Source organism: Myxocyprinus asiaticus, chromosome 23, assembly GCF_019703515.2.
Source record: "Myxocyprinus asiaticus isolate MX2 ecotype Aquarium Trade chromosome 23, UBuf_Myxa_2, whole genome shotgun sequence".
NCBI classification, from domain to species: domain Eukaryota; kingdom Metazoa; phylum Chordata; class Actinopteri; order Cypriniformes; family Catostomidae; genus Myxocyprinus; species Myxocyprinus asiaticus.
The window spans coordinates 37,722,280-37,749,245 of record NC_059366.1 but is presented as its reverse complement, the minus strand read 5'-3'; the positions used below and the strand labels follow the sequence as shown (position 1 = coordinate 37,749,245).

Sequence of the window (26,966 nt, the reverse complement as noted above, 5' to 3'; positions counted from 1 at the left end):
TGTTAAAATTATATCCTTGTTCACCAAATTTAAACTCCACACGAAATCCACAAGGGGAAACTCTTCTACACCTGAAGTCCATCGCGATCGCACAGATTCCCACTGAGATTACTGTATTCCGTCCACAGAATTTTGCCGTGCAAAGGTATGTGTGACCGTGCCTTTATGAGTTTTGAGAACATATTTTAATATCCATGTGCAGTGCTGGGTGGATTACTTGTGAATTGTAATCCGGTACTGATTACAAATTACATGACAAAAAATGCAATCAGTAATGTAATCTCATAGATTGCATTTTTGGGGTAATCTCATCCGATTACTTTTGTATTACTTTCTACCTAATTCTATTTTATTTTATGTCACATGCATTTGAGTAGGATAATCATTTTAACATAAAAATTCAAAGAGGAAGAAAATGGATTCCATTCTTTATTACTAACAAAAACAACCTCACAAAAGAGCTCCTTATGACATTTTTAAAAATGTGCATTAAGCATTACATGAATAAAATAAACATTAAATCTAACAGCAATGACAATGCATGGCCAAAATTTATAATTCAAAACACTGAGACATCAAGTTCATTTTGAATGCATAAAACAATAGCAACATTAACAACATCAATGACCATAAAATCAACAGCAACAACATTGCTAGGTCAAAGCTTTCATCTACACACTGAAACACTTTTAACCCTTACTGCTTTCTGATGGTCCATCAACTATTCCAAAGCTGGGGTGCAAGATATTATCTTTTGAACAGCAAGAATATTCTAAAAGAGCAGAATATTTTAAAACAGCAGAGTTACACCGAGTTACACAAGGAAAAATTGTGTCAAGTTTCATGCAGTGGACTCCACTGCATCAGCAGCAACAGTAGAGAGATAGGCTTTGTTTCAAATTGCTGCAAATTTTGCAGTTGAACTATTGTGTACCCTGCAGGCAGGACCCTTAGAGATGGCATCCACTAGATCCTTTAAAGCAATTAAGTTCAATGTGTGAGCTGCACACCATTGGTGTAATTTCATTCTTAAACTGAAATTATTTCTATAGATCCAGTGGTTAAATGCTGAGGTAGAACGATCCATCTTCACCTGGCTGGCTAGTAACGAGCATCAGTTCTGAGTGCAATACATACAACCCTCCCCCTCCCCCTCCCCCTCCCCCTCTCTTCCGAAAACACTCAAAGACTTACCAAACGTATATTAGCAGTGTGCTGATTTAGAATGAAAAATGAAAAAGATTGAAAAAAGAGAAAGGTAAGGATGATCAATAAATTGTTACCAATTTAATGCTGTTGCCTTGCTAATATGTAATCATGTAATTCTTAAAAAGTAACTGTAATCCGATTACGAGTATTTTAAAATGTAATTGAATCCAATTACAAGTACTTGATTGTTGTAATCTGATTACATAATCCAGATTAAATGTAATCCATTAGTACCTAGCACTGTCACCGATCCTACTCGACCCACCCCGAGCGGGATTCAAACCGGCGAACCCTGTGGGAGTCGGACACACTAGCAAGGAGGCTAGAAAAGCCAAGGCTCTAGCCTTGGTCGCTAGTGTGTCTTTTAAGGCAGGAGAGTGAGGTTTACACACTGCACAGCTATCACGTACCAGCCAGATACCATTACACATGGTCATTTAATTTAGCGTCTTTATGCCATCACAAACTACTTTTGATGCAATGACCAGAATTTTATTTAAATATATAACAAATAAATTTCATAGCAAATTATTCACATATGACAGTTATAAATAATTCCACTTTATTTTAGGGGGACGAGGAAAATAAATTGTCTGCGGTGGAAACGCAAGGAATGGTTTCTAGATCAGACACCATCTCTGTAACCTGCACTGACATCCTTTCGGTTAAAAAAGGGTTAACAGTAACAGCCAGTCTGAAGAGCAAAGAGAGGGCCCCACAGCAGGCCACTGATCACCAAGCATTAGATAGAGCAACAGATCGCAAATCATCTGACCTATGGCCCCTTCAGTGTCCCGGGGAGCAAACAGTTTGTTCGCAGTTGTAAAAAACGCTAAAAATATCCTTCCTTTCCCTGTGCAGGTGAAAAGTGTGGGGAAATAAGAGAGGTCCACTGACTGCTAAATCTCCATGGCCAAACCAGCAGGCATGCTTGAAACAACAGAATAATAAATTAAACTGAACCAAAGACCATGATAAAAAACAGTGTGGACTTCACACGATATTCAGCCATCTTAAGGGAGATTCCAATCAGAAGGGAATGTTTATGTTCAGTTGGAAGGGCACATCAAACGGCATAGGGAATAAGTGTACATCGATACATCACTTCACAGGAAGTGGAGAGAGAAATGTACCCACCAGTCATTGCGAACCAGCAGAGTACTGACATAGTTTGTCTAAAATAAACACTAAAATCAAATAAAAGAAAGGAGTTTGCTGTCATTTAAATTAAGCTGAATTTACCTCAGCTGTGCTTTCCATGCTATTGTATTATAATGACAATATGTCATATAACAGTTAAGAAGACGCACATATTATAAAATAACCACATAATATTTATTTTTTAAATTAATCAGTAACAGTCATTTAACTTACGGGTTGCATGTCTAGAGAAATATATTAATTTAAATGTATAACAATATATTTGTGTAAGTATACACGTGAATGTATTTTATAAATGTATATATGGATGAAAGGTTATTTATTGTACATTTATACACATGTATTTTGTGTCATCTTACTTGAACCCCGTGATCAGCGCGATTCAAGCGTTGTCTGTGTTTGATGACATTGCAGGGTATTCCAAATGAACAAATTTTGTCAAGTGAAATGGACTTCAACAGATATCCTGTGCTCAGTGAGTAGGGACCCTGCGGATTGGAACGCACCTTATGACACAGAACCCATCTTTGGATGTGGCGCCACCCTTGAGGTGTGAGTCATTTTAAGGCAATTAATATACAGAACATGACTCCCTATTACTGCTTGATTTCTCTACTACACAGCACTGAGTTACAGTCACCTTTCTGTCTCCTTGGTCGGGCCGACTGCCCACAGTCTGAAAATGATTTATGTCAAAATTATTCAAAATGTCTCATGGCTGACCTGGCAGTTTATCCTTATTAGCCAATGTGAGGGGAATTATCTCAGCGAGCTCCTGATATCTGGGTCATCCCGTGTCTAAACGCTATGAAAATTGAACACAGCTTCTCCCTGGTATTTATTTTATGGAAACCAGCTAATGTGAAAGCAAGCTTAAAAGTTTGCAACAACATGAGGGTTGAACATGGACATTATGACAGAATTTTCATTCAGGGTTAAACTATCCCTTTAACCACAGACCTTATTTTACTCATAAACCTCTGATGTGAAAATTCATAGGAGAGTCCCAAAAGAACCCATGGTGAGTTAGCCTTCCTGGTTGGCCTACAAACTGACGTAATCACTGAACATCTCCATAACAGCATGGCTGGCATATGTTCATATTTTGAATGGTTTAAACTCATGCAAACAAGTCTGATTGGCTGCTTGAGTTGAATGCAGTTGTTCAGCCATGTATCCTTCGGTCTGTCCCACACTGTCCTCACCGAGATTTATATGAGAAGCTGTCAGAACAACTGAAGTAAAGCTTCCAAAACACGCAACATGTGGATGTGGGCATTAATTTAAACTACCATTATAACGTGCTCATCAAAGCATAGATTCTGCAAGGTATTGTCCTTCTTTCTTTGTTTTTTGTCTTGGATGTTGTCTGCCTTATTGTATACGATAGACAAACACTTTTGGACATTGGTTCTGCAATAGCACACCGAAAACCGGTCTTTAAATATCTCAATACCGACCCACTGTTTTCAAACATGCCAGCGGAGCCCTTTGTCTGGGCAGCCCGGAAAAGGGGAAGGAGAGCTGGCGTTCTCATCAGACTAAGACGTCGTGCAAATCGACCCCCGCTACTCAGTATTCTATTGGCAAATGTTCAGTCTCTAGACAACAAGCTCTGCGAGCTGAGAGCGCGGGTCTCTTTCCAACGAGAGACAAGGGACTGCTGCATTATCTGCCTTACAGAAACTTGGATGTCTGTGGAGATTCTAGACTCGAACCCACTGGGTTCTCCATGCACCGAGCACACAGAGTGAAAGACCTCTCAGGTAAAAGCAGAGGTGGTGGTGTATGTTTTATGATCAACAAATCCTGGTGTGATCAGAGGAACGTACATTCTATCAAGTCTTTCTGCTCTCCTGATCTGGAATTTCTCATGCTTCTGTGTCGACCATTCTGGCTACTGAGGGAATTCACAGCAGTCATTATCACTGCTGTGTACATCCCACCACAAGCCGACACAGACCGGGCACTCAAGGAACTGTATGGGAGTATAAGTGAGCAAGAAACCGCGCACCCTGAGGCCACGTTCATTGTGACCGGGGACTTTAACAAAGCCAACCTCAAGTCAATAGCACCGAAATAATACCAACACATCAGTTTCAACACACGAGGTGACCGGGTTTTGGACCATTGCTACTCTCCCTTCCGGGATGGCTACAAATCCCTCCCCCACCCACCATTTGGCAAATCGGACCATTCTTCCGTTCTGCTTCTGCCCACTTACAGGCAGAAACTGAAACAGGAAGCACCCGCCCTCAGAACGATCCAGTGCTGGTCGGACCAATCAGATTCTATGCTACAACGATGACGACATCGAGGTCTACGCTGATAGTGTAACGTGTTTCATCGGAAGTGCATAGATGACATAGTACCGACCAAAACTATACGGATCTACCCGAACCAGAAACTGTGGATTAATAGCGATGTTCGTGCAGCACTTAATGCACAGACCTCCACTTTAATTCCGGGAATGCGGAGGAGCATAAACAAGCCAGTTATGCCCTCCGCAAAACTATAAGAGCAGCCAAACACCAGTACAGGGACAAGATTGAAGGACAGTTCAACACCACCGACTCTAGAAGCATGTGGCAGGGAATTAATATCATCACGGACTTCAAAGGGCATTATCAGAGCGTGTGCGAACCAATTGGCAGGTGTTTTTACGAACATTTTCAACCTTTGCCTCTCCTTGTCTGGGTCCCTACATGCTTTAAAATGTCCACCATTGTGCCTGTACCAAAGCAATCCAAAATCACTTGCTTAAATGACTGACGTCCTGTTGCTCTGACCCCCATCATCAGCAAATTCTTTGAGAGACTAATCAAAGATTACATCTGCTCTGTGCTGCCTGCCTCACTGGACTAACTGCAGTTTGCATACCGCAACAACCACTCCACTGATGATGCCATTGCACTTACACTACACACTGCTCTCTCCCACGTGGAAAAAAGGAACACATATGTGAGAATGCTGTTTGTAGACTACAGCTCAGCATTCAACACCATAGTGCCCTCCACGCTTGATGTGAAACTCCAGGCTCTGGGCTTAAACAGCTCACTGTGCAGCTGGATCCTGGACTTCCTACCAAGCAGACGCCAGGTGGTTAGAATTGGCAGCAGCATCTCCAAATCACTGACCCTCAACACTGGAGCCCTGCAGGGCTGTGTTCTCATCCCACTCCTGTATTCCCTGTACACACATAACTGTGTGGCAACACATAGCTCCAATGACATCATTAAGTTTGCTGATGATACGATGGTGGTAGGTCTGATCACTGACAATGATGAAACAGCCTACAGAGAGGAGGTGCACACTCTGACACACTGGTGTCAGGAGCACAACCTCTCCCTCAATGTCAGTAAGACCAAGGAGCTTGTGGTGGACTTCAGGAGAAAAGACAGAGAACACAGCCCCATCACCATCAATGGAGCACCAGTGGAGAGAGTCAGCAGCTTCAAGTTCTTCAGTGTCCACATCACAGAGGATCTCACATGGTCTGTCCACACTGAGGCCGTTGTGAAGAAGGCTCACCAGTGCCTCCTCTTCCTGAGACGGCTGAGGAAGTTTGGAATGAACCACCACATCCTCACACGGTTCTACACCAGCACTGTAGAGAACATCCTGACTGGCTGCATCACTGCCTGGTACGGCAACAGCACCGCCCTCAACCGCAAAGCCCTGCAAAGGGTGGTGCGAACTGCCAGACACATTATCAGATGTGAGCTTCCCTCCCTCCAGGACATATTTTCCAGGCGGTATGTGAAAAAAGCTCGGAGGATCATCAGAGACTCCAGCCACCCGAGCCATGGGCTGATCTCACTGCTACCATCAGGCAGGTGGTACCGCATCATCAGGACCCCCACCAGCCAACTTCATGACAGCTTCTTCCTCCAAGCAATCAGACTTTTGAACTCTTGATCTCTCACAATCAATATACATCAGCACTGCACTTTAATCTCACACTGGACTGTCATAAATTATATTCTCTCTTAACAACACACTGGCAACTGACTATCAACTGACAGCCTGAATGTCAATACAGCACAATACAACCTACTGTATATTTTAAATATACTTTATATACTATTTTTATTGTATGTGTATTCTATATTATGTGTATGTGTATTCTATATTGTGTGTATTGTATACTGTACATTGTATATTATTATTTTTATATTGTGTTGTGTGTAATTATGTGTATATTAGATTTGTAAATTGTGTTATGTAAATCTGATGTAAATTGGTATATGTCTCATCACTGTCATGACTGCTATGTTGCTCGGAACTGCACCCAAGACTTTCACCCACAGTTGCACTTGTGTATATGGCTGAGTGACAATAAAGGGATTTGATTTGATTTTTGATTTGAGATGGCAGACGGTTCAGGACATGCTGATCACGTCAAAACTACGTAAACCTCCACTTGCTGTCACGGAAAGCTAGACATTGTTTTCAGAAAAAACAATCCTTGGACAGTCAAGAAATGGCATGATATCAAAACCATATCAACGTTTGGAGCACTTACTCGGTGGGTCTGAAGAGGGGTTTACCTCCCAGTCTAAACAACGGCCTGTCGTCCGTCACCGGGCCTTTTTGCAAAAGGAATTTCTCAGCTAAATCAAATCCTGAGAGAAGAAAAACATGCTTGCGTTAGATTCAGGCTAAAGAAATTTTCAGTCAGTGTTGTCATATACAAACTGCTGAATGCACATCTGGTCGCTTACAAGATATAATTACAGTGTTTGCAAGGCAGCGCTGTGTTGACATTCCTCAAGCAGTCTATCAATCCTAAGTATCAAACTTCTGCAATTATTTCAGTCTGTTCATTTAGAGTACAGACTCCATTCAAACTTTCTGATGTTGATTATTTCAACCTTACCTGTGCTTTCTATTTTCGGTTTTAGTAAACATAATAATTCTAAATAAATACAAACTAATATTTGGGTAGTTGATGCATTTTAGGTTAAAATGTACAGTATATTAATAGTAACCACCCTGTTACTGAACACTTTCACTCATGGTTTAAACTAATCCTGGCTAACTGTTAATAGTGAATTTCTACAATGGCTTCAGTGACTGGAAACTATTGTTTTTGAATGATGCTGTATCCCTAGCCCTAGGTGTCAGTGTAAGTAAAAGACAACATATATAAAACAAATTACAGAGTGCACCTTTATATTTTTGCCTTCACTAGTTCATTTTAAATGGTGCATGTAGTTTCTCAATTAATGTGAGGCCATGAAAGCATAGAATCATACATAAAACTATAAAAGAATGAGCAAAATTATGTTTAAAACAGTATCTTGGAGGATAACATGTTACACCACAGGGCATGTCAACTTTCCAAAAGCATTTGCATACTGAATTGTGAATGGTCTTATTTCTTACATCAATTTAACAATTTTAAGTCACCTTTACGCTGCACAGTGACTATACTGATTGATTCTTGCATACAGGTAGCCGACTGAAAACAACATACAAAGTGAAGCTCTGTCATGTGTATTGTGTTGATTCATGTCTTTTATTTTGAAATTCTAGTTCCTGTTTCATGTCATGTGTTCAGGCCACGTTTATTGTCAAGTCAAATTTTTAGTCAAGCCATGTTCATGTTTATATTTAGTTAGGGTTTTTGGCTTTCACGTTCTGTAATTAAAACTGCACTTGGGTTCTCATCATCTTCGTCTTCATCATCATTGCCAGCAGCCAGCACACGTTACAGAATACTAGACCACAACCATGAACCCAGCAGTTTTACTTCTGCGCCTACGTCAGGGGAATCGTCCCCTGGAGGACTATGTTGAGGACTTCTGCGGTCTAGCCAGCCAGGTAGACTTTAATGAGGTTGCCCTCAAAGACTGTTTTAGATTTGGACTAAATGAGTCCATTTCTTTTTTGATGCCTGGTGGTCGCAGTTCCCTCAGCCTGGCTCAATATATCGACCTCGCCCTACGGTTCATTGGTTCCCCGTTCACTGTAGGGGAGGCGGATGCCGAGCCAGAGTTCCACGTCATGGCCGCCGCCGAGCCAGAGTTCCACGTCATGGCCGCCGCCGAGCCAGAGTTCCACGTCATGGCCGCCGCCGAGCCAGAGTTCCACGTCACCGCAACGCCTCAGCCTGCTCCATGCCACGTCACAGCCACACCTGAGCAGTGGGACCTGGAGATGGTTCCCACCCTTATACCCGCCCTTAGTTCTCCTGAGCAGGCAAGGGGAACTTTCGGCCCTCCGATCCCGCCTGGACCCTCTGAGCCCTGGACTTCGCCTTGGCCTGTCGGTCCCTCGACATTGCCTCAGCTCGGCGTTCCCTCGGCTCCACTACGGTCCTTCAGCCTGTCGGTTGTGCCGGGGTCCCTCATCCCTCCGGCTCCTCCTTGGTCTGTCGGTCACCTGGCTCCGTTTTGGCTCTCCGATTCTCTGGCTGCGCCTCGTCCCTCCGATCTGTCAGCTTCACCGGGGACCTCCTTCCCTACGGCTCCACCTTGGTCCTCAGTCCCACCGGCTCCACCTCAGTCTTCCGATCCCTCAGCTCCGCCTTGCTCCTCCAAGCCTCCAGCACCGCCTTGGTCCTCCCTGCCATCGGCTCCACCCTGGCCCTTTGAGTCTTCGGCTACTCTCCGGCTACTCTCCGCCCCTCGAGCCTCTCACGGCTCCACCTTCCATGGCTCCGCCCCTCGAGCCTCTCATGGCTTCACCCCCCACGGACTTTGCCCTGGTCCCATGCCCCTCGCCCTTTCTCGCCACGCCACGCCCCACGCCTCAAGACAACCCCCCCCCCCCCGCTCCCTACAGAACTTTGAATTTATGTCATGTTTTACGTGTTTTGTGTTGGTGTCAGGAGCCACCCCTTAGTGGGGGGGATATGTCATGTGTATTGTGTTGATTCATGTCTTTTATTTTGAAATTCTAGTTCCTGTTTCATGTCATGTGTTCCTGTTTCCCTTGTCATGTGATTTCTGTTTTCCCTCCATGTTCATGTGTCATGTTTTCATTGGTTTATTGTTTAATTAGCTTGTTATGAGTTCTGTTTGTTCATTGGTTTATGTTCTCCCATGTTTTGTATTTAAGCCCTCATGTTTGCATTGTCTAGAGGTCTAGTATTGAATGTGAGTGTAGAAGTTTATGTCAGGCCACGTTTATTGTCAAGTCAAGTTTTTAGTCAAGCCATGTTCATGTTTATATTTAGTTAGGGTTTTTGGATTTCACGTTCCGTAATTAAAACTGCACTTGGGTTCTCATCATCATCGTCTTCATCATCATTGCCAGCAGCCAGCACACGTTACAAGCTCTGATGCAGCATTTCATTTACGCAGAACCAATGCCTAACACTTACCTAAAACTTTAACACTAATCAATGGTATTTCCTTTAGGAAATGCAAATCTAGTTGTATAAGCTGCCCTGTCAGTTTTAGCCATATACAGCATTAGTGATGTTTAAACAGCCAGTTGGATGTTTTACAGTGCTGCATGTGGGCAATCTGTGCTTTTTTCCTGAGATATACTGTAGATCAAATATACCTGTTTGTTCTTGGTGAATGCTGATGCTGGTATGCCATTTTTCCTCCAGCTTTAAGGGTGGACATGAATGATCTGCAGAAGAGAGGAATATTATACATGAAGTGCAGAGAATATGAATTGATTTGTAAAAACTGGAAATGTTTTAGCTTATAAAACCTCCAGTGAATATTTTGCCTCCAGTGAATAGGTTTACTTTGAAAGTCTTTAAAGTACCTTACAGTCTTGGTTACAACCAAGTGAATGAACATTTACACTGTTATTTTCCAGGAAAAATGATACAGTACACTTAACACCATAGGCTTTTAAGGCCAGGTTTTCCGGGGCTTTAGCCATGAATGGTTTCCGTAAAGCCCTAAATGTTTTTTTATCATCTTGTAGTGATGTCAGTACCAGTGCTTGTATCAAGTTGATACTATATGTGTGTGTGTATATATATATATATATATATATATATATATATATTAATAGAACCTTTCTTTCTACAGTATGGATAAAACCAAACAACATCATAACTATATGACACCAAAGTTCACACTGCTCACTGCTTTCCAGCACTCATGTATGCCCATGCAGATGAAAGATGTTGGAAACTGTGTTGAGCTGGTTCATCCAGTTGCATTAAGTAGCAAATATTAAGATATATTACTCTGAAAACAAAGAGTAATATACTGTATACATAGGTGCTCAAGGAATTTGCTAACTTTTAGTCATGAGCCAGGACATATGCATTTTTTGCAAAACTCTTTATTAAGACACAATGCCTTAAACCTCGCAAACTCTGGCCAAACTAGCAACTGTTTTTTTTTTTCTTTCTTCTTCTCAAAAGCACCTATTTCAGCCTATTTACTGCCTGCTATTTTCTAAAAAAAAAAAAAAAAAAAACTACGGAACACTGAAAGGGACAATTTAGTCTTGTTTTAAATCAAGTTTTTAAGTACATAGTGTTAAAAGCACACAATTTATTTACTTCAAAAGTTAGTGGGACCTTTTAATTTCAGTTATATTTAAACATTTACTATATAAATGACATCTCACAGATGTAACATTTAATGTAAAGAGAAGAGTATTATATTTCGGTATTTAATCAAAGGATGGCCCCATATGTATCCACAGAGGTCTGGGATTATCCCCGAATGTCCACTGACCCTAGAACCGCCCCTGTTTGTTACACACGTTGACCTTGACAACATGACCCAACAGTAGAGCATGTTGTCACACTATAAAGTTGTCACAATGGGACCCTCCCATTAATAGCCTTTTTGTAGGCTATCTAATGGCTTTTCAGCTAAATGTTTTGGCAAACAAATATTAAAAATTAATCAAACGCATAAAATTACAACATATAAAAAATGCAGGGCTCCAGACTAAAAAAATTACCAGCCATTGGCTCCTAAACTGAAACATTAAGTTTTTAGTTACCAAATCATATAACTGCTCGATTTAGACTGCTGTTCAGAAACAAGATAGAAAGCCGAAGAAAAGGAAGACAGCTGATAACCCATTAATCGGAGGTTTAATAACAGTATATATAGTTGAGAAGAGAAGTTTGCATTCCCTTTTGTCTCATAAACGTTCATACCCCTTTCATAATTTATACAAATATAAGAGATAAAATATTTTTTTATTTAATACTGCTCTTCACAATCTACATTACAGATAATTACATATAGTATGCATATAGTAGTTTGTTGTCTTCTGTTGTCATCAATGAATGTTTGCACCTTGTGTAATAGTTGTGAAGTCCCTCAATTGTCCTAAGTGTCAAAAGCTTGATCTCATATATATATATATATATATATATATATATATATATATATATATATATATATATATATATATATAAAATATTGTTTTACAATATACACCTTATTCACAGTAGCGCCATCTTTGATTTTTAATGGGAATGACAACAAGGCTGTGAGGGTTAGACTTACCATCTCTTCAATGGGCTTTACTGCAGTTTAAAGTGTATTTGGATCATTCCGCCGACAAAACATTGATAAAATATCTGTCCAAGAACATTCTGTATACAAAGAACTCCAGACAACATGAGTTGGGGAAAATCAGATGTGATCTAGGAGCTTTACAGCTTTACACGGTTCGTGCCATTGAAGAGACTGTACTATCCATCGCAGCCTCGTTGTCATTCCTATTAAAAATCAAAGACGGCGCTAGCATGAATAAGGTCTATTGCCTTTGTTTTTTGGCCCAGACACAGAGACTACAAGAGTGCAAACTGAATGAAATCCCAGATGCAGTTTATTGTGCTACTCCAATCCCAATCAATAATTACCAGGAGAATTTTAATTATAAAGAAGCCCGAAATACACATAGGACTCTTATTTTGAAATGTCTGCACTCCCAGTTGTGAGCTCACTGACGGCTGATTCGCTGAGAAAGTAAATCTGATTCAAACTGCTAACTTGAGCTCCTGAATTCAAACCCTCAGTTCTTTTCGGGTGATTCATGAAAAAGATCCGGTTCAAAAGAGTCATTTGGTCACGACTCTCTCGCGCTGGGTTTGCTGAAGGATAAATTCTGATTCATCAACAAATATACTAAATGGAAATGCCTACATTGACATTAATGAACATAGCACAAACATATGCACACTCAAACAAGCATCCAAACAAACATATCTAGATTCACACAAGTATATGCGCAAAAAACTGTTTCACCCAGAAATTCCAAAAATCAGCACATCAGCGTGGCAAACTGTTGACTTAAGGAGAAGAGACCCATGCTGTAAATCCTCTCTTAATCTCTTCCTGGCTATCACACTCACACACTTTGTATCACTGGAGATACAATTCACTCAGCTGGCAAAAATATTGCTTCGCTGTCCTCTTGTTCATGGGACCCTCATTCATAAGCATTTACACTCTGCAAGAATATTCCTTAATCACTTAAGGTTAATCTGAATGGGGCCAATAAAGCAATTCTATCAGACACACAACACCACAGCGGATGTATCCTGGTGACCTCACACTAATGTCAAAGGCTTCACGCTATTTCCTTACAGGCTCAAACAGCAGTGCAAGAGCCCCTACTTTTTAAAGTAAATCAAGGCATCTTTCATCGCAAACAATTTGTTTGCGTAAAAGGATTCCAAACAAGAGAGCTGAAACACACTGCTAATTAAACTTTGACCTCTTGTGATGAGGAGCCGAACTAGGCTTAAACAAATGACGAGTGAGAAACAATTACAAGCTCTCCAGTTTTGGCGTCGCACAGCTAAAACGCAAAAGCAACAAATTCCAAACATATCTAATTGCATCTAATCAAAACTTTTGTAAACAGAAACGAATGTGGGTGATTTCACAATACGGTTCATGTTTGGTATGAAAACAATCTGTCATAAATACCAAAAGTGTACCACTATTAATGACATACAATTTGCATATTTGCCCATTCACTCTTATTATAGTATAATACATTTTTCATAACTGCTTGTCTCTGAATAGATAGACTTTGGAAAGCAGTTTGCATTATTCACAACAAAAATCTGCAGCAGAAAAAATCTGTGTGTTTCAAGTTTTGGTGGTAAATCCAAAAGGACAAAAACATTCCTAGCTATAATGGCAAATATCTTTCACTAGTAGTCACAGTGGTACTCATGTTGATGATGCAAATATACATAGGGGTTAGATTTGAACCCAGGTTCAGAACAAGCAATTGAACAAAGTGTGAAAACAGCATACAGCAAATGAATGTGGTGTGACATACGGGGTTGTTTTGATTACTTAAAAAAAGTATTCTGGGCTGAATACTGAATACTCTCTCTTAAATTTATTCAGTAAAGTATTCAGAATACATCAAATAAAAAGCAACGTATTCAGAATATAAGAATACTTTTAAAATACATATTTATAAAGGCAAGGCACAATTGGAGGAATTAAGTGTTATATGTCATTATTATCATCTGAAGAGCTACACTGCTACTTTTAACTTTTAAGTTAATCTGAATAACTTGTTTCTTTAAATTAGATGTGGAGTTGGACACTAATGTTTTTCTTTATGGTAGGAAGAAGACAAACAGAAGGCAGTTTGTGGTCAACTACAATATCTTAATATTATATTACAACAATTAACAACATTTTAATCTTTTTCTTAACCCATTATTTGATTGGAATGACAAAGTATAATACATTTTGACACAAAATTAGATACAAAAATTCAAATAAACCGTATTTATTTTCGAGATGATAACTGAATGCCATAAATTAGTGAGGTCATGTGACAACAATGTAGTACATTCATGATTTTTAACTAGGCTTGCTTGCATATTTCCATATTTATGCCAATTTATTTATTTAGTTTTCTATCTCTTTTATTACCAACACTTTTACTTTGGATGCTTTTGATTCTTTTACTCATCCTTTGTTTTGTTTTTTAATTGTTGTTAAAAAACTAGCCCCATAGGTCTATAAGCCACAGATTTTACTGTACTCAAGGGCGTAGATTCCATGGGGGATGGGGGGGAGGTAACCCAGTAATCAAAACAAGCAAGTACAACCCACCCAATATTTATATCATGATCAATGGAAACATATAAATGCTTCATGCTGCAACCCCCAAATGTTCAAGACAAATCTACGCCCTTGACTGTAATTATTTACATGAGATTTTTCTGTTGTCCTTTGGGCTCTAATCTACTTCAAGTCCTTTTTCCTGTTTAAGTCTTTACATTAGGCCTACTTTCTCTATATTTATTTTTTACCTATTATTCATAGTAGCCTATTATTGTCATTAACAACTGCTATTTCTCATCAGTTCTGCAAGTTTTTGATGTGGACGTGACTCACCAAATGCTATCATGAGCCGGCCGTCTTTCCTCCGTCTTTACACAGAAGCCGCATTTGCAGCTTGATAAATGTATTTACACTTCAACAATTGCGGGAAACAATCTATTTGTCGAAATAACGTTACCGACTGTTTTGATCCTGCTGCACAGCTGACAGCGCGCTGATTGTTAAGATGTGCTGGTGCAGTTGCCAGATATTAAATCCGGTAATCATTAGGCTATACATGAATAAAACATTGTATTTCTATTCTTTTGGGCTTACCATCAAAGTTTTGGTGACTGCGGTCCATTTTAAAAGTATAAAAAATCAAAAATAAATAAATAAATAAATAAAACACGATTCTTTCATTTTAACCTGAGGCTTTGTTTTCAAATGAGCCCAATTTGGCACGAAACCATGGCAACACTGCATACGCGCTGCTGCTGATCTGAGGAAGAGAAGACACGTTTGCAGCACACATCTGCACTGCTCAGAAAAACTGTTCAGAAAAACAATCAAGTTTTTTTTTTATGCCTTATTTTGTGGTCATTATGAGAGAAGTATTCTAAAAGTATTCTACCCAAATTTTATAAAGTAACTGTATTCTGAATACAGGTGCTTGAAAACATAACGGGGGCTGAGAATATAGTTACTTCATTTTTGTATTCTGATTACGTAACGCCGTTACATGTATTCCATTACAGCCCAACCCTGCATACATACTGTACCTAGTCTCTCATTCACTGCCATTCCTAAAGTAAAAGGAATGGTTTTTACGATCCACAGGAAAACAGTCCATCTGAGCAAATGAATCATGTCTTCTTTGGCACATGAGAAAGGGCCTCTTGAAAACCTACAAATAGAAAACAACGTCACTTTTCAAAGCACTTTGATGCTCTTCTGGGTAATCTAACACCACTTGTTACTGTCCTTACAGAAATGGATTGCTTTCACCCTACATTAGTAATCACAACCCAGTTACTTTTAAATATTCAGTAAGTATTCAGTTTAAATATATATATATATATATATATATATATATATATATATATATATATATATATATATATACTGTATATATGTATATGTTTTATATATGTATATGTGTGTGTGTTTGTGTGTTTGTGTGTGTGTGTGTGTGTGTGTGTGTGTATATATATACAGTGTGTATGTATATATATATATATATATATATATATATATATATATATATATATATATATATATATATATATATATATATATATATATATATATATATATATATTTTTTTTTTTTTTTTTCATATCTATAAACAATTAAGTAAAACTAGTCAGCTCTTATAAAGTTTAGTGTCCCACAGATCATGCCCCGTATACAAGGATAACCGATTTAAAATGCCACCATACATAGAAGAACTACATCTGATAGAACACACAGGAAAAGATCATGGTTTGTGAAATTTGTTTAGCACTTCTATTATGCGGCAATACGTTTTAACACAAAATGTCAAGCGTGACATATCACTCCTCGGAATAATCTTCAGGCCAGAGTAAGTTTCCAGCATGAGGTGCTTTTGAGGACCCAGTTCTAGATTCCTGTAAACCAATACGATCCGTTACCCACCACGGACTGTTGTTATTGAGCTCTTAAGTAACAGGGCAAACAAATTGCGATAAATAAATAAGCACTTGTGCATGCATAATTGAAACACACGCAGTTTTGTAGGCTGCAATCATTTATGCATCTTTGCACATAAAGCGTAGTAGCCTAAAGCGGTTTATTGTGAACGTGTACTTCAAGTTCAAAGTTAAACGTTTTAATGTGGGTTTTTTCTGCAGTTTGACATGCAACAGTACATTGCATCTATAACTACTTTGAGCAACACATTTCTGATTCTTGTATCATGCATGCTTACTAATTAAGAAACTATATGTAATATTTGTATTTTATATGCACTGCAAAAAGGTGGTTAAAAATTGTGAAACACTTAAAAGTAATGGTGACCAGTCACTGCACCTAAAATATTAACTTTGCCTTATATATCCATACAAATTTTAACCCAAAATCCCGATGTTGAAGAAGTTCAATATGAAGTTCTTGACATGACAAAACATGTGATTTGTCAACAACCCATATGCTATAAAAATAGTAGCATAAATTAGGGAAATAATGAATAATATTTATCAAATATAATATAATAGCATATATTCGATGTGAAGTTTTGTAGTAGCTATCTGATATATCGCAGCATATTAAGACATTAAGTAACAGTGCTCAAAGATCACGTGCATTTCAACCCTGTTACTAAATGATCAAATAAATAGTAATAGGCTATCAACCATCCGAGACAGTGAAACTGAGATTTCCAGATAGTTTTTAAAACTTCATTCAAATTGATTTGCAAAACAAACCAACAATCGACTCATTAGTGTGCGTGGTGTTCTGCACAACTGACTCAAAAAAATAACCTGAAATGTGTCATGTGCATGTTCAAAAACAAATGCATCATGCAATTTCTCTGCGTAACGGAATGATCATAAATCAGCAATGCTGCTGAACATTCCCTCTCTCTCTCTCTCTCTCTCTCTCTCTTTCACGCACACGGAGCCCGACAGCAAAGACAGTTGCGTGCTAAACTCAACTGACATCAAAGCGATCACTTAAACATTATAATTTATAAATTACACCAGAGACATGCTTTGCAATAGCCAATAAAGACATATACCACCCCAGAAAAGGCATGAAACAAAGCAGATGAGCATAGGCTACTTACATTTGCTGAGAAAGTTTACTATTCCAACGCAAACACACACAGAAATAAAATCCTGTTTGGACAATTAGCGCATTTTGGACAGCTGTGGTTCCAGAATACACTTGCAAATAAAAAGTGAGAATGAAACCTCGTGCAGGAACCGTGTCCTTATTTGTCGCACTGCCTGACCCTCCCACCCACTCATTAGAGCGACCACAAAACATGAGGACGGACAGGACACTCACTGAGAGGGGCTCCCTGTGGAACACACTTGAGAGTATACAGTACGTGCCAAATAACATGGACATTTTTTTTTTTTTTTTTTTTTAATCAAAGATTATAGGTTATAATTTGAATGAATTTAAATTATAAGGGAAAGTGTATATTTTAATTGCTGTAACTGGTCACCATTTTATTTAATTATTTTTTTATTTATTTTTTTATTTCAAACATTCCGTGTTTATTCTGAAACTAAGTAGACAAATGTTGTTTACTGTAAAATTGTTTTAGATGAAGTAGGACACTTATGTCATATCAAATATACCCCTGTACCAAGATGCAATAGTACCATAAAATATGCTGTTCGAGTAATAATCTCTGTAAAATTTGAGCTAACTTTCTGCATTGGTACTGTCACAATATTTTTATTATTATTATTATTATTATTATTAATGTGTCATTACATTAGGTAACTGCCTTAAGATTCCTTTCTCTAGCAATTTAACAGGTACTCAAAATAGCATAAATTATTCTATAAATTATCTGATCCTATAGAAATAACCATAGTTTAATTATTCTCTCTCTCTCTCTCTCTCTCTCTCTCTCTCTCTCTCTCTCTCTCTCTCTCTCTCTCTCTCTCTCTAGATAGACAGACAGACAGACAGACAGACAGACAGATAGATAGATAGATAGGTAGATAGATAGATAGATAGATAGATAGACATTTGACTTCAATATAAAAAGTCTACAAACGCAATGATTATTGGATATGAGTAAACACTGATAGTGAAAAAAGAGTACCTTTACAAATCTCCAATATATTGGCTATAAATCCTCAATACATGGGAGATTTTGTTGTGGTATTTGTGGATTTTATGACTGTCTGTAGTGTTTTCTTGATGTCTGCAATTTGCTTGTCTCTTTGGATGCTTTGATATGACTCCATTACTTCTGAAAGTGCTATTCATTTGAAACAGTGATTTGTAGCAAAGTTGTATTGCAATATCTCACCTGACCATCTGACCACCACGTTTGTGTTTACACAAGGCCCTCAACACTGATGAAACACTGAGATACATTTTTGGGGATTGTGTTTGTATTGGCCTTATTAGTGTCTCCACATTAGCATGCACACCCAAGCCAGCTGCTTTCTGAACAACTGTTTCTCAGACAGGGAATCAGTGAGACTGACAGCCATTCTCAGCTGTGACTCACTTCAGACTTGCATTTCTGCTACAATAACATCATAATGTCCCCTGTGTTCTGTTGGAGAAAGTCCCACCAAGTAACTCCCACCTTAAGCCTATAGATGGGATGTTGAGTATGAGAACCATTGCTTGATTTAGCAAGTGCCCATTCCTATTCTTTTAACGTTTGAATATTTTTTTCCCACTTGATATTCTGACATTAAATATTTCTGATAACAGAAAAAAAGTGGGAACATTTTGTAAATAAATAACTAACTAACTAGATAAATTAATTAATGAATATGTCTCCATATGGCAATTCTGTACCACAGAGTATTAGTTTATTATTATATGTTTATTATTTGGTTGGTTGGTTAATTTTTGTTTAAATCTGTATGTTTATGTGAATATTACGGGTATTATTTTGGGTTTTGTTCTTGTTTTTATGTCTACAACTAAACATTGTTATTTAATACTTACCTTCCTTTTGTCTCTTAGTAGAGTCATATTTTCATAAACCCTGCGTTCCAATAGGCTTAAATGATGCCTTCGGAGGGCACTTCTAAAGGATTACAATCATTATTGCCATGCTTTAAGGTAATTCCAAACCAAATTTCTAAAATAAATTATTCTAAAAGTGAGTTTCGAATGACCATTATTTTTGAGCCCCACTCTTGTCAGCACTCCAAAGCTTTCATCGTGGATGGTAAAGTCTTCAAAGGGAATAGGGCTTAGGGATGATCACTTCTGAATGGAACACACCCTGAAAAAAGTTACCAAATCCTGAAAAAGCAAAAATGTTATCGTCAGGACACTGGGTGAACAAACTGTAAACAACATGGAATTTTAACAAATTATTTTAAAATTATTTTTTATGTTTTTATATGTTTGTTTTTTTATGCTTTTTGCTTTGTTTCTCATAGCAATTTTACCTATTTCACAGCCTAGAACGGTGTGAAGCCACATGAAAACATTTACTTCTTTACACGTATAAACACACAAGGGATCTGTTAAAAATTTTAACGCTCAATCCCTTTATAGCTTTACACACAAGTTTTATTAGCACACATCTTGTTCATCTCTTGACTGATGATGTGTCTACAGTAATTAATTTACTTTCAAACAAACCCTTACTACACAGATTTTAACACTCATGATCTGTTTAGGGTCTGAGAGATTTTAAAGTATAATAAAGCTCACAAAACAAACTTAACATTGAAGTCGGTTGATAATCCTATAAAACTGAACAAACTTTCATCTCGATAACAAGCTTGATAACAAACTGTCATCAAATACTACACTACTTACATTCGCAGTCTCAAAGACCCCAAATACACGACATGAATAAGTGGAAGAAAATTGTCACTTTTTCACCTTATGTCCTACCAGTTTTATATTTGGATTTTTTTTATTTTTTATTATTATTGTATTGACCCAAAAGATCAACATTATTGCCATATTAAATCACAGTCATTTCAACATTTCTACTATGTGAAACAACATAGGGTTAAAGCTTCAATAATATCTGCCTACTGGGTTTTGAGGAACATATTACAAGAAATTGATGGGAGAGTAAGAGGTTAATTTCGAAATTGCCATTTATATTTTACACTTCCGTCAATGGGGTCTCTTGGACCTCAAATATAAAAACAATCAATCTCAACAGAACATAAGAATTAAGATCCCTTCTGCCCTGCACAGGAATAGCACAGGACGATGATATTATGGGAGCTTTGCTGATACAACCCCCATCTGAACCACGACTGCAACATCTCAGAACTCTGCTCCACTTTCACAGGTGATGCTGAGTGCTGTTTGGTTCCCAAATAGAATTCTATGTGTATTCAACTTTTTTCTGATTCAAAAATTTTCTAGAAAGCTCTCATGGCAAACAAACATCCCAATCCACACATGAAATCAGACAAACACCTGCCCTACCATCCAACACACCTGCTGCTAAAAGAGACAGCTACTATTTACATTCTTCTCAGTTGTTGCATATTTTTCACTATTGAAAGTGAGTCAATTAGCTCAATGCATCACTCAGAGCATGGGTTATTTTACTCTTTCTCAATGCCATATGGTCTGCTGGGTCTGTTGGCTAAAGCATTTAACACACACTTTGTTTCCCTAAAGTGCTTCCCAAACAATAGCTCTATTCCTGCTTCTCATGTTGCTCCAGTTTGTGAGTGAAAACTATATAAATGGATACTGCAAACAACTGAGAACAAGAGGTCCTGAAAACCTCATTTACTTTGCTGCAGTGGTGAGTTCACAAAGGCATTTGTAGGATGTGAGTCTAACACAAAAGACCAAAGACAGAATGCAGCTAGTCAATGCGGGGAAAGACAATTATATTCAATTTCAATCCAGTTTGATAGGTATGTTACTTTAAAAAGTTCTCAAGTATACTGAAGAACAGGGTGCAATCATTTTTTAGCAAATTTTATTCAAAAGTTTTGAGACTGTGAACACTGAAATAAAATCAACAACAAATACAGTATATTTGCAATCCAAATAAAAATCTTGTTTTAGTTATGAATATTTGACTGTTGCTCAATGGGAATTCAAGTGTGAATATGCAATATTTGTTCTGTTTGATACAGTTTGTGATTTTTATTTCAGATTGGATATGCACAAGATATTCTAAGAAGCTTGCTACCTTAATTACACAAATAAAATATAACAATTTGTTATTAAAATGAAATTATTAAAAATAATAAATATAAAAAATATATTATAATAAATGTATTTATTTATAATGTAATAAATTAATATATTTTTAAACAAAAATCTAAAATTAATTCTTATTTTTTATGATCATTTTATTATTATTATTATTGTCTATTCTTTTATTGTTTAATTTCTGCTTATTTTGGTTCAGCCATTTACAAATGGATGTTTATATTTCACAATATAAGTGAATATATCTCTTTTACAATATAATTAACTGAACTCTTCTCAATGCATTTTCCATTTGCCATTTTAAGATTGTAACTAACAATCTTAAAGAAAACAACACTATTTGAGGACTTACTAAAATCATGCTACAGTATGCTTAACCCCCCATCACCTTCTCTGGTGCTTACTTCCTGCTCGCCATTTCATGTAAATGTAGAAAGTAAGACTGACTGATAAAATGATGGCAAACTAGACTCAATGAAATCAGCATATTATGTGCCATATCTCACAGTATCTCACGGCTAGTGGACGTCACCTGGTGCCTATCAGTCTCCTTGAGACTAGACAGTCTCTACTGCACTTATAAAGAGAATGGGAGCATATATCAGTGCTGTAAACCCATTTTAAAGGACACTGTATGAAATGAATCTTTCAGGTGTACAGTACTCTTTGTTGACAGAAAATTAATAGAAGAGATATTTTTAGAGGAACACATGCACATATGGCTATTTTGGCTTTAGGCTGTCTTAATTATTAGTAGCTTTTTTTGAGCCCCTGATAGAAGTGTTCATTATTATAATTAAAAAAGTTACACATGATGAGTTTCATTTCTTTGCTCTGCTGGTGTGGTAATGCACTAGCAATGCCAAAGTCAAGGGTTCAATTCCCAGGGAACACATAGACTGATAAAAAGTAAATCCTGAAAGCAACATGTCAACGTTATCCTTTTATGCAGCACAGTTTGCCTGAGCACATAGGTCTCATGGTCAGTGTCAAATATCTGAAGTGATTATCCTGTGGCTACTTGCTTTCCTGCCTGATCACTTTGCACTTGTGGTTAATCACTATAGCAACTGTTTGAATGTGTCTCAATATGCCAAAGTGTGTAGAGTGATATCATGTTTGCATAAGGTCCAGATACATGAGCAGCAAAAACAACATTCACAGTAATGCAACTAACATGAATAGCTTTGTGACTGGATTGCAAAATTTGTAGTACAATAAATTAATGAATAAAAATAGGGAAAGTAGCAACAATCTATTGCACTTTACATGCACTAATTGTGCTTAAAGGGATAGTTCACCTAAAATGAAAATCATGTTAATCCAAAACCTGTATTCTTTCTTCTGTGGAACACAAAAGAAGCCTCAGTCACCATTCACTCTCATTTACTCTCTCTTTTTCTCTCCATACAATGAAAGTGAACGGCAGTCCTTAACATTACGTTACATTAACGAACGGGTTTTGAAAAACATGAGGGTTAATATGGGTTAACAGTTAATGAGTTAATAATGGCAGAATATTCCTTTTTGGGTGAACTAACCCTTAACAGTAAAAATGTCTTAAAAGAACAACTGAACACAAGGTGAAAAGCCTTGCTGTACACAAAATAGGGACATGAACTCCATTTGTACTATACATTTTGCATGTATAACAAATCTCTAGGAAACACTGTTGATTTCAAGAATGTCCTACCTCTCCTTTAAGGTTCTGTCAATCGGTTCTGAACACCAGCTCCTTGTGTGCATTTTCACATTGAGAAGGTTATTCATTTACACCTTTCACACCGGTAATTATCCTCATTAACCTGAACCGGATTCATTCTCTTGAAGTACAACCAAGCAATTTGAGGAGATAAAAAATGAATTAGAAATAGCGACAGGGAACAGATTACGTTTGATGAATCGCAATGAAAGGACTTGCTGAGCAAGACATTTTCTGATATTAGCGCCACATGGAAAATCTTACAGTAGATTGCTGGTTATAGGCTCATCATTACGGGTTAGAATCAATGGATAGCGTGTGTAGTTTGGGGACAAAATTGTAGGGACAGTCTATGATAACCATAATTAGCATTATTTACACAATAGAAGTCAATGGTAGCCTATGTCCTCATTTAGATATATAAGCCAAATAAATGTGTACGTGCACGCACATGCTATATTTGGGAGAAACTGTAAGGGAGACTTAATTTATCATTCTAGAATCTGTAGTAAAGACACATTCATTGCTCAGACAATGTGAATCAGAACCCTAAAGCAGTCCCATCCCCAAATGATTATAGGAAAATCTTGCTATCATAAATCGTTGTGTTTGTTTACACATAACCCAACATTGTTTTTATGATGTGTGTTTAAAATCTAGATGTATTACCAGGATTATATTTTTCCTGACTCCTCACAGAGGAGTCACAGAGGAGACCTGCTTCAGATCACTGTTCACCTGCGGATGACCTTAGAGTGAGCAATGACCATAGAATCTCTGGCAAAGCACTGAGTGACTATCTGCCAGTCATCAGTCTGGTAATTTAACTCTGATTCAGGAAGCTGGCATTAAACAGAGGAGTGTAATATTAGGTAATTGATTCTGAGGTGTAAAGGAAAGAAGTAGTATTGATTGGATTAAGGACTTATTGGCTCCCGAAGTCTCAATCAGTCAGAAGATGTCAAGCGAGTAACCTTGAGCAAGACTGATTCTGTCACTGGATGTGATCCAAAAGGACAGTTTTGCTTTCTGGTTATTACCAAGGGCAACTCCACTTTTCAAATATTAATTTGGATTATAAACTGATCCATGGTGAATCTCAAATAAGGAGGGGTGAAATAAAAATTTAGCAATTGTCGTAAATTATTTGAGAGACACTTGGGCTAGATTAAGAGGACTGTGGATTGGTAGTTCCCTCCAAAACATTTACACACTGTCCCAGCAGAAAAGCTCATTCTTGCCTTTAAGGAAAAAAATAAGTCAAATTATTAAAATTTATAATTATAATAAAAACATAGTCTTTGTGCTTCCTCCTTTACAGAGATCTATAAAAATTATGAAAATATGTTTAAAGTGTCTCACTGTATTTTTTTAATTTTCCAGATTCATTCTATTCACTTGGTCATTGCTTGGGCAGAGTGCTATTACACACAGAATCATGTTTACAAAGTGCAACTCTAGGGAATGAAGTGAATTGTGCAGTTCCAAAAATATTACATTGTATTATATAAGCATAAGTAATAGAAGTGTAAAAATGATAAGTATACAGTGCTGGGCAGATTACTTTTGAAATGGAATCCAGTACTGAATTACAAATTACATCTTAAATGGTAGTCAGTAATGAAACCTTTTAGATGACACTTTTTAGGTAATCTAATCTGACTACTGTCGGATTACTTGTTGCATTTTTTGATGAAAATCTAATCATTACACTCTTTTTATTTAACATAAGTAAAGATCAAATCAAACAGAAACTTATAGAAAGCTATTTGTCAGTTGATGAGTAAAACAAAGGTGCTTAAGAGGTCATAAAATCTAACCATATGTTACCCAAGCTAGAAGACAATGAGAACATGCTTATATTTTTAATTTTCAGAGAATTGTTATTTTTATCCAATTTAAATATCAATAGTAAGAGAATGTCTCTAGATGATGTAGATGTGAACAATTTACTATTTAAGTTACATTTATTTAAAAGACTGTTGGATTTGAATGATGCAATTTGGTTTACAATGAGGATAACACGTCTCTACTGTGGACCATGCCATGAGAAACATAACATTTTTGAGAATTTAGCTGAATTACCAAGCAGTGCTCATGTCAAAGGTCAGACAGGACACTCTATTGGGAAAAAGCAAGACTTTATGTCAAATCAAAGTTCTTTTGTCACTGAGGAGTCAACAGCACTTAGGTAAGAATCAAATTAGATAAGAACAAATTTATGTAAGAATGATATAATTTTGTTAAATAAGCCGAGTTGAGGCAAAATGCTTGTTTAATTGACTGATTCATGAATTAATTTTTAGCTATAAGTGCGTACAAATACTTACAAGTAAACACATTTGCTAAAGCTTGACTGCCATAAATCAATGATTCAATGATTTCCTGCCACTTAATATAACTTTATATGAATTCAGCCATGGAGCTATAGATGTGGACTCATTGATATAGCTTTGCTCTTTGGTAATTTGGATTATAATGTGCTCAATCCCTTCTTTAATCAGTGTGTGAGTGTGTGGGTGTGTGTGTAGCCAGTGATCGAATTTATTCCAGTCTTATGGAGGGGGGGTGAAATCGGGTGTGCTTAGCGGTCTTGTGACATAGGTGCGTTTACATTTTTACTTGTCATTATTATCTTTACTAAAACAAAAATATTTGGGGACCCTTATACTTTATAAGGGTCCCCAAACCCCCTGCCACCCCCAACCCCCCCCTCAATTTGAGCACTGTGTGTAGCTACTGTACATGGAGAACATGTATATGAATACAAATACAGAAATACACAGAACCTCCAAGCGCTTAAGACTGGATGTGGAGTCTTCTTCAATGGATATAAATTATGTAAAGCAAAAATTGCATTGCTCAGTGTAATGAGTTCACAAGCAGAAGGGAAGGAGGACACAGGAAAGCGGGTTTTTCCAGACTCAGGTAAGGCTTTTAATTGGCCAATTCAATGCTTTACAGCTTCACAAACTCAGTTTCAGAGGCACGTAGGCACTAAACTCATTAGCTTCACATAGGTAAACATGTTAGCTTCATAAACATAAACAAATCAGCCTCCACAATCACTGTAGGCTCTCTCGTGTCAGACTCTCTCTCTCTTTTTGGTGGTGGCGTGGCTGTTTATATGCCGCTCTCCCCAAGCTCACTGAAATTAGAGACAGGTGTTAGACATAATTTAGCTCAGGTATAAGCGCCCTTACCGCTTGCTCTCTCTCCGGACGGGTGCTCGACATATCCCCACCACCCAGCTCAGGCATTTCTGGAAAGGAAGTTGGCGACAGCCATCTGCGCCCCCGGTCTGTGGACCACCTTGAATTTAAAGGGCTGGAGAGCCAGATACCAACGGGTGATCCACGCGTTGGTATCCTTCATGCGGTGGAGCCATTGGAGTGGGGCGTGGTCTGAGCAGAGGGTGAAGGCCCGTCCCAGCAGGTAGTACCAGAGGATGAGGACCGCCCACTTGATGGCCAGACACTCCTTTTCCACGGTGCTGTACATCGTTTCCCTCAAAGTGAGCTTATGGCTGATGTACAGCACCAGGCACTCCTCCCCCTCAACCACCTGCGAGAGTACGGCCCCCAGCCCTCTGTCTGAAGCGTCCGTCTGTAATAGGAAAGGGAGAGAGAAATTAGGTGCATGCAAATGAGCCCCCCCCCCCCCCCCCCCCGCAAAGTGCGGCTTTAAACTGCGTGAACGCCTGTTGGCACTGCTCCGTCCACTGGACCGGGTCGGGAGCCCCCTTTTTAGTGAGATTAGTCATCGGGCTG

At 38.0% G+C, this 26,966-nt stretch overlaps 1 protein-coding gene across 1 annotated transcript in view; it reads right to left on the bottom strand.

The window, feature by feature from the left end:
- Window positions 1-15,485, bottom strand: part of LOC127414072 (collagen alpha-1(XIX) chain) — a 71,350-nt gene extending 55,865 nt beyond the window's left edge. The window contains exons 1-3 of the mRNA XM_051651788.1: window positions 15,398-15,485; window positions 9,886-9,957; window positions 6,896-6,995 (exon numbers count right to left, since the gene is read on the bottom strand). Coding sequence (XP_051507748.1) covers window positions 6,896-6,995; window positions 9,886-9,957; window positions 15,398-15,485 — 260 coding nt within the window. The remainder of the gene's footprint in view (window positions 1-6,895; window positions 6,996-9,885; window positions 9,958-15,397) is intronic.
- Window positions 15,486-26,966: the final 11,481 nt, after the last annotated feature.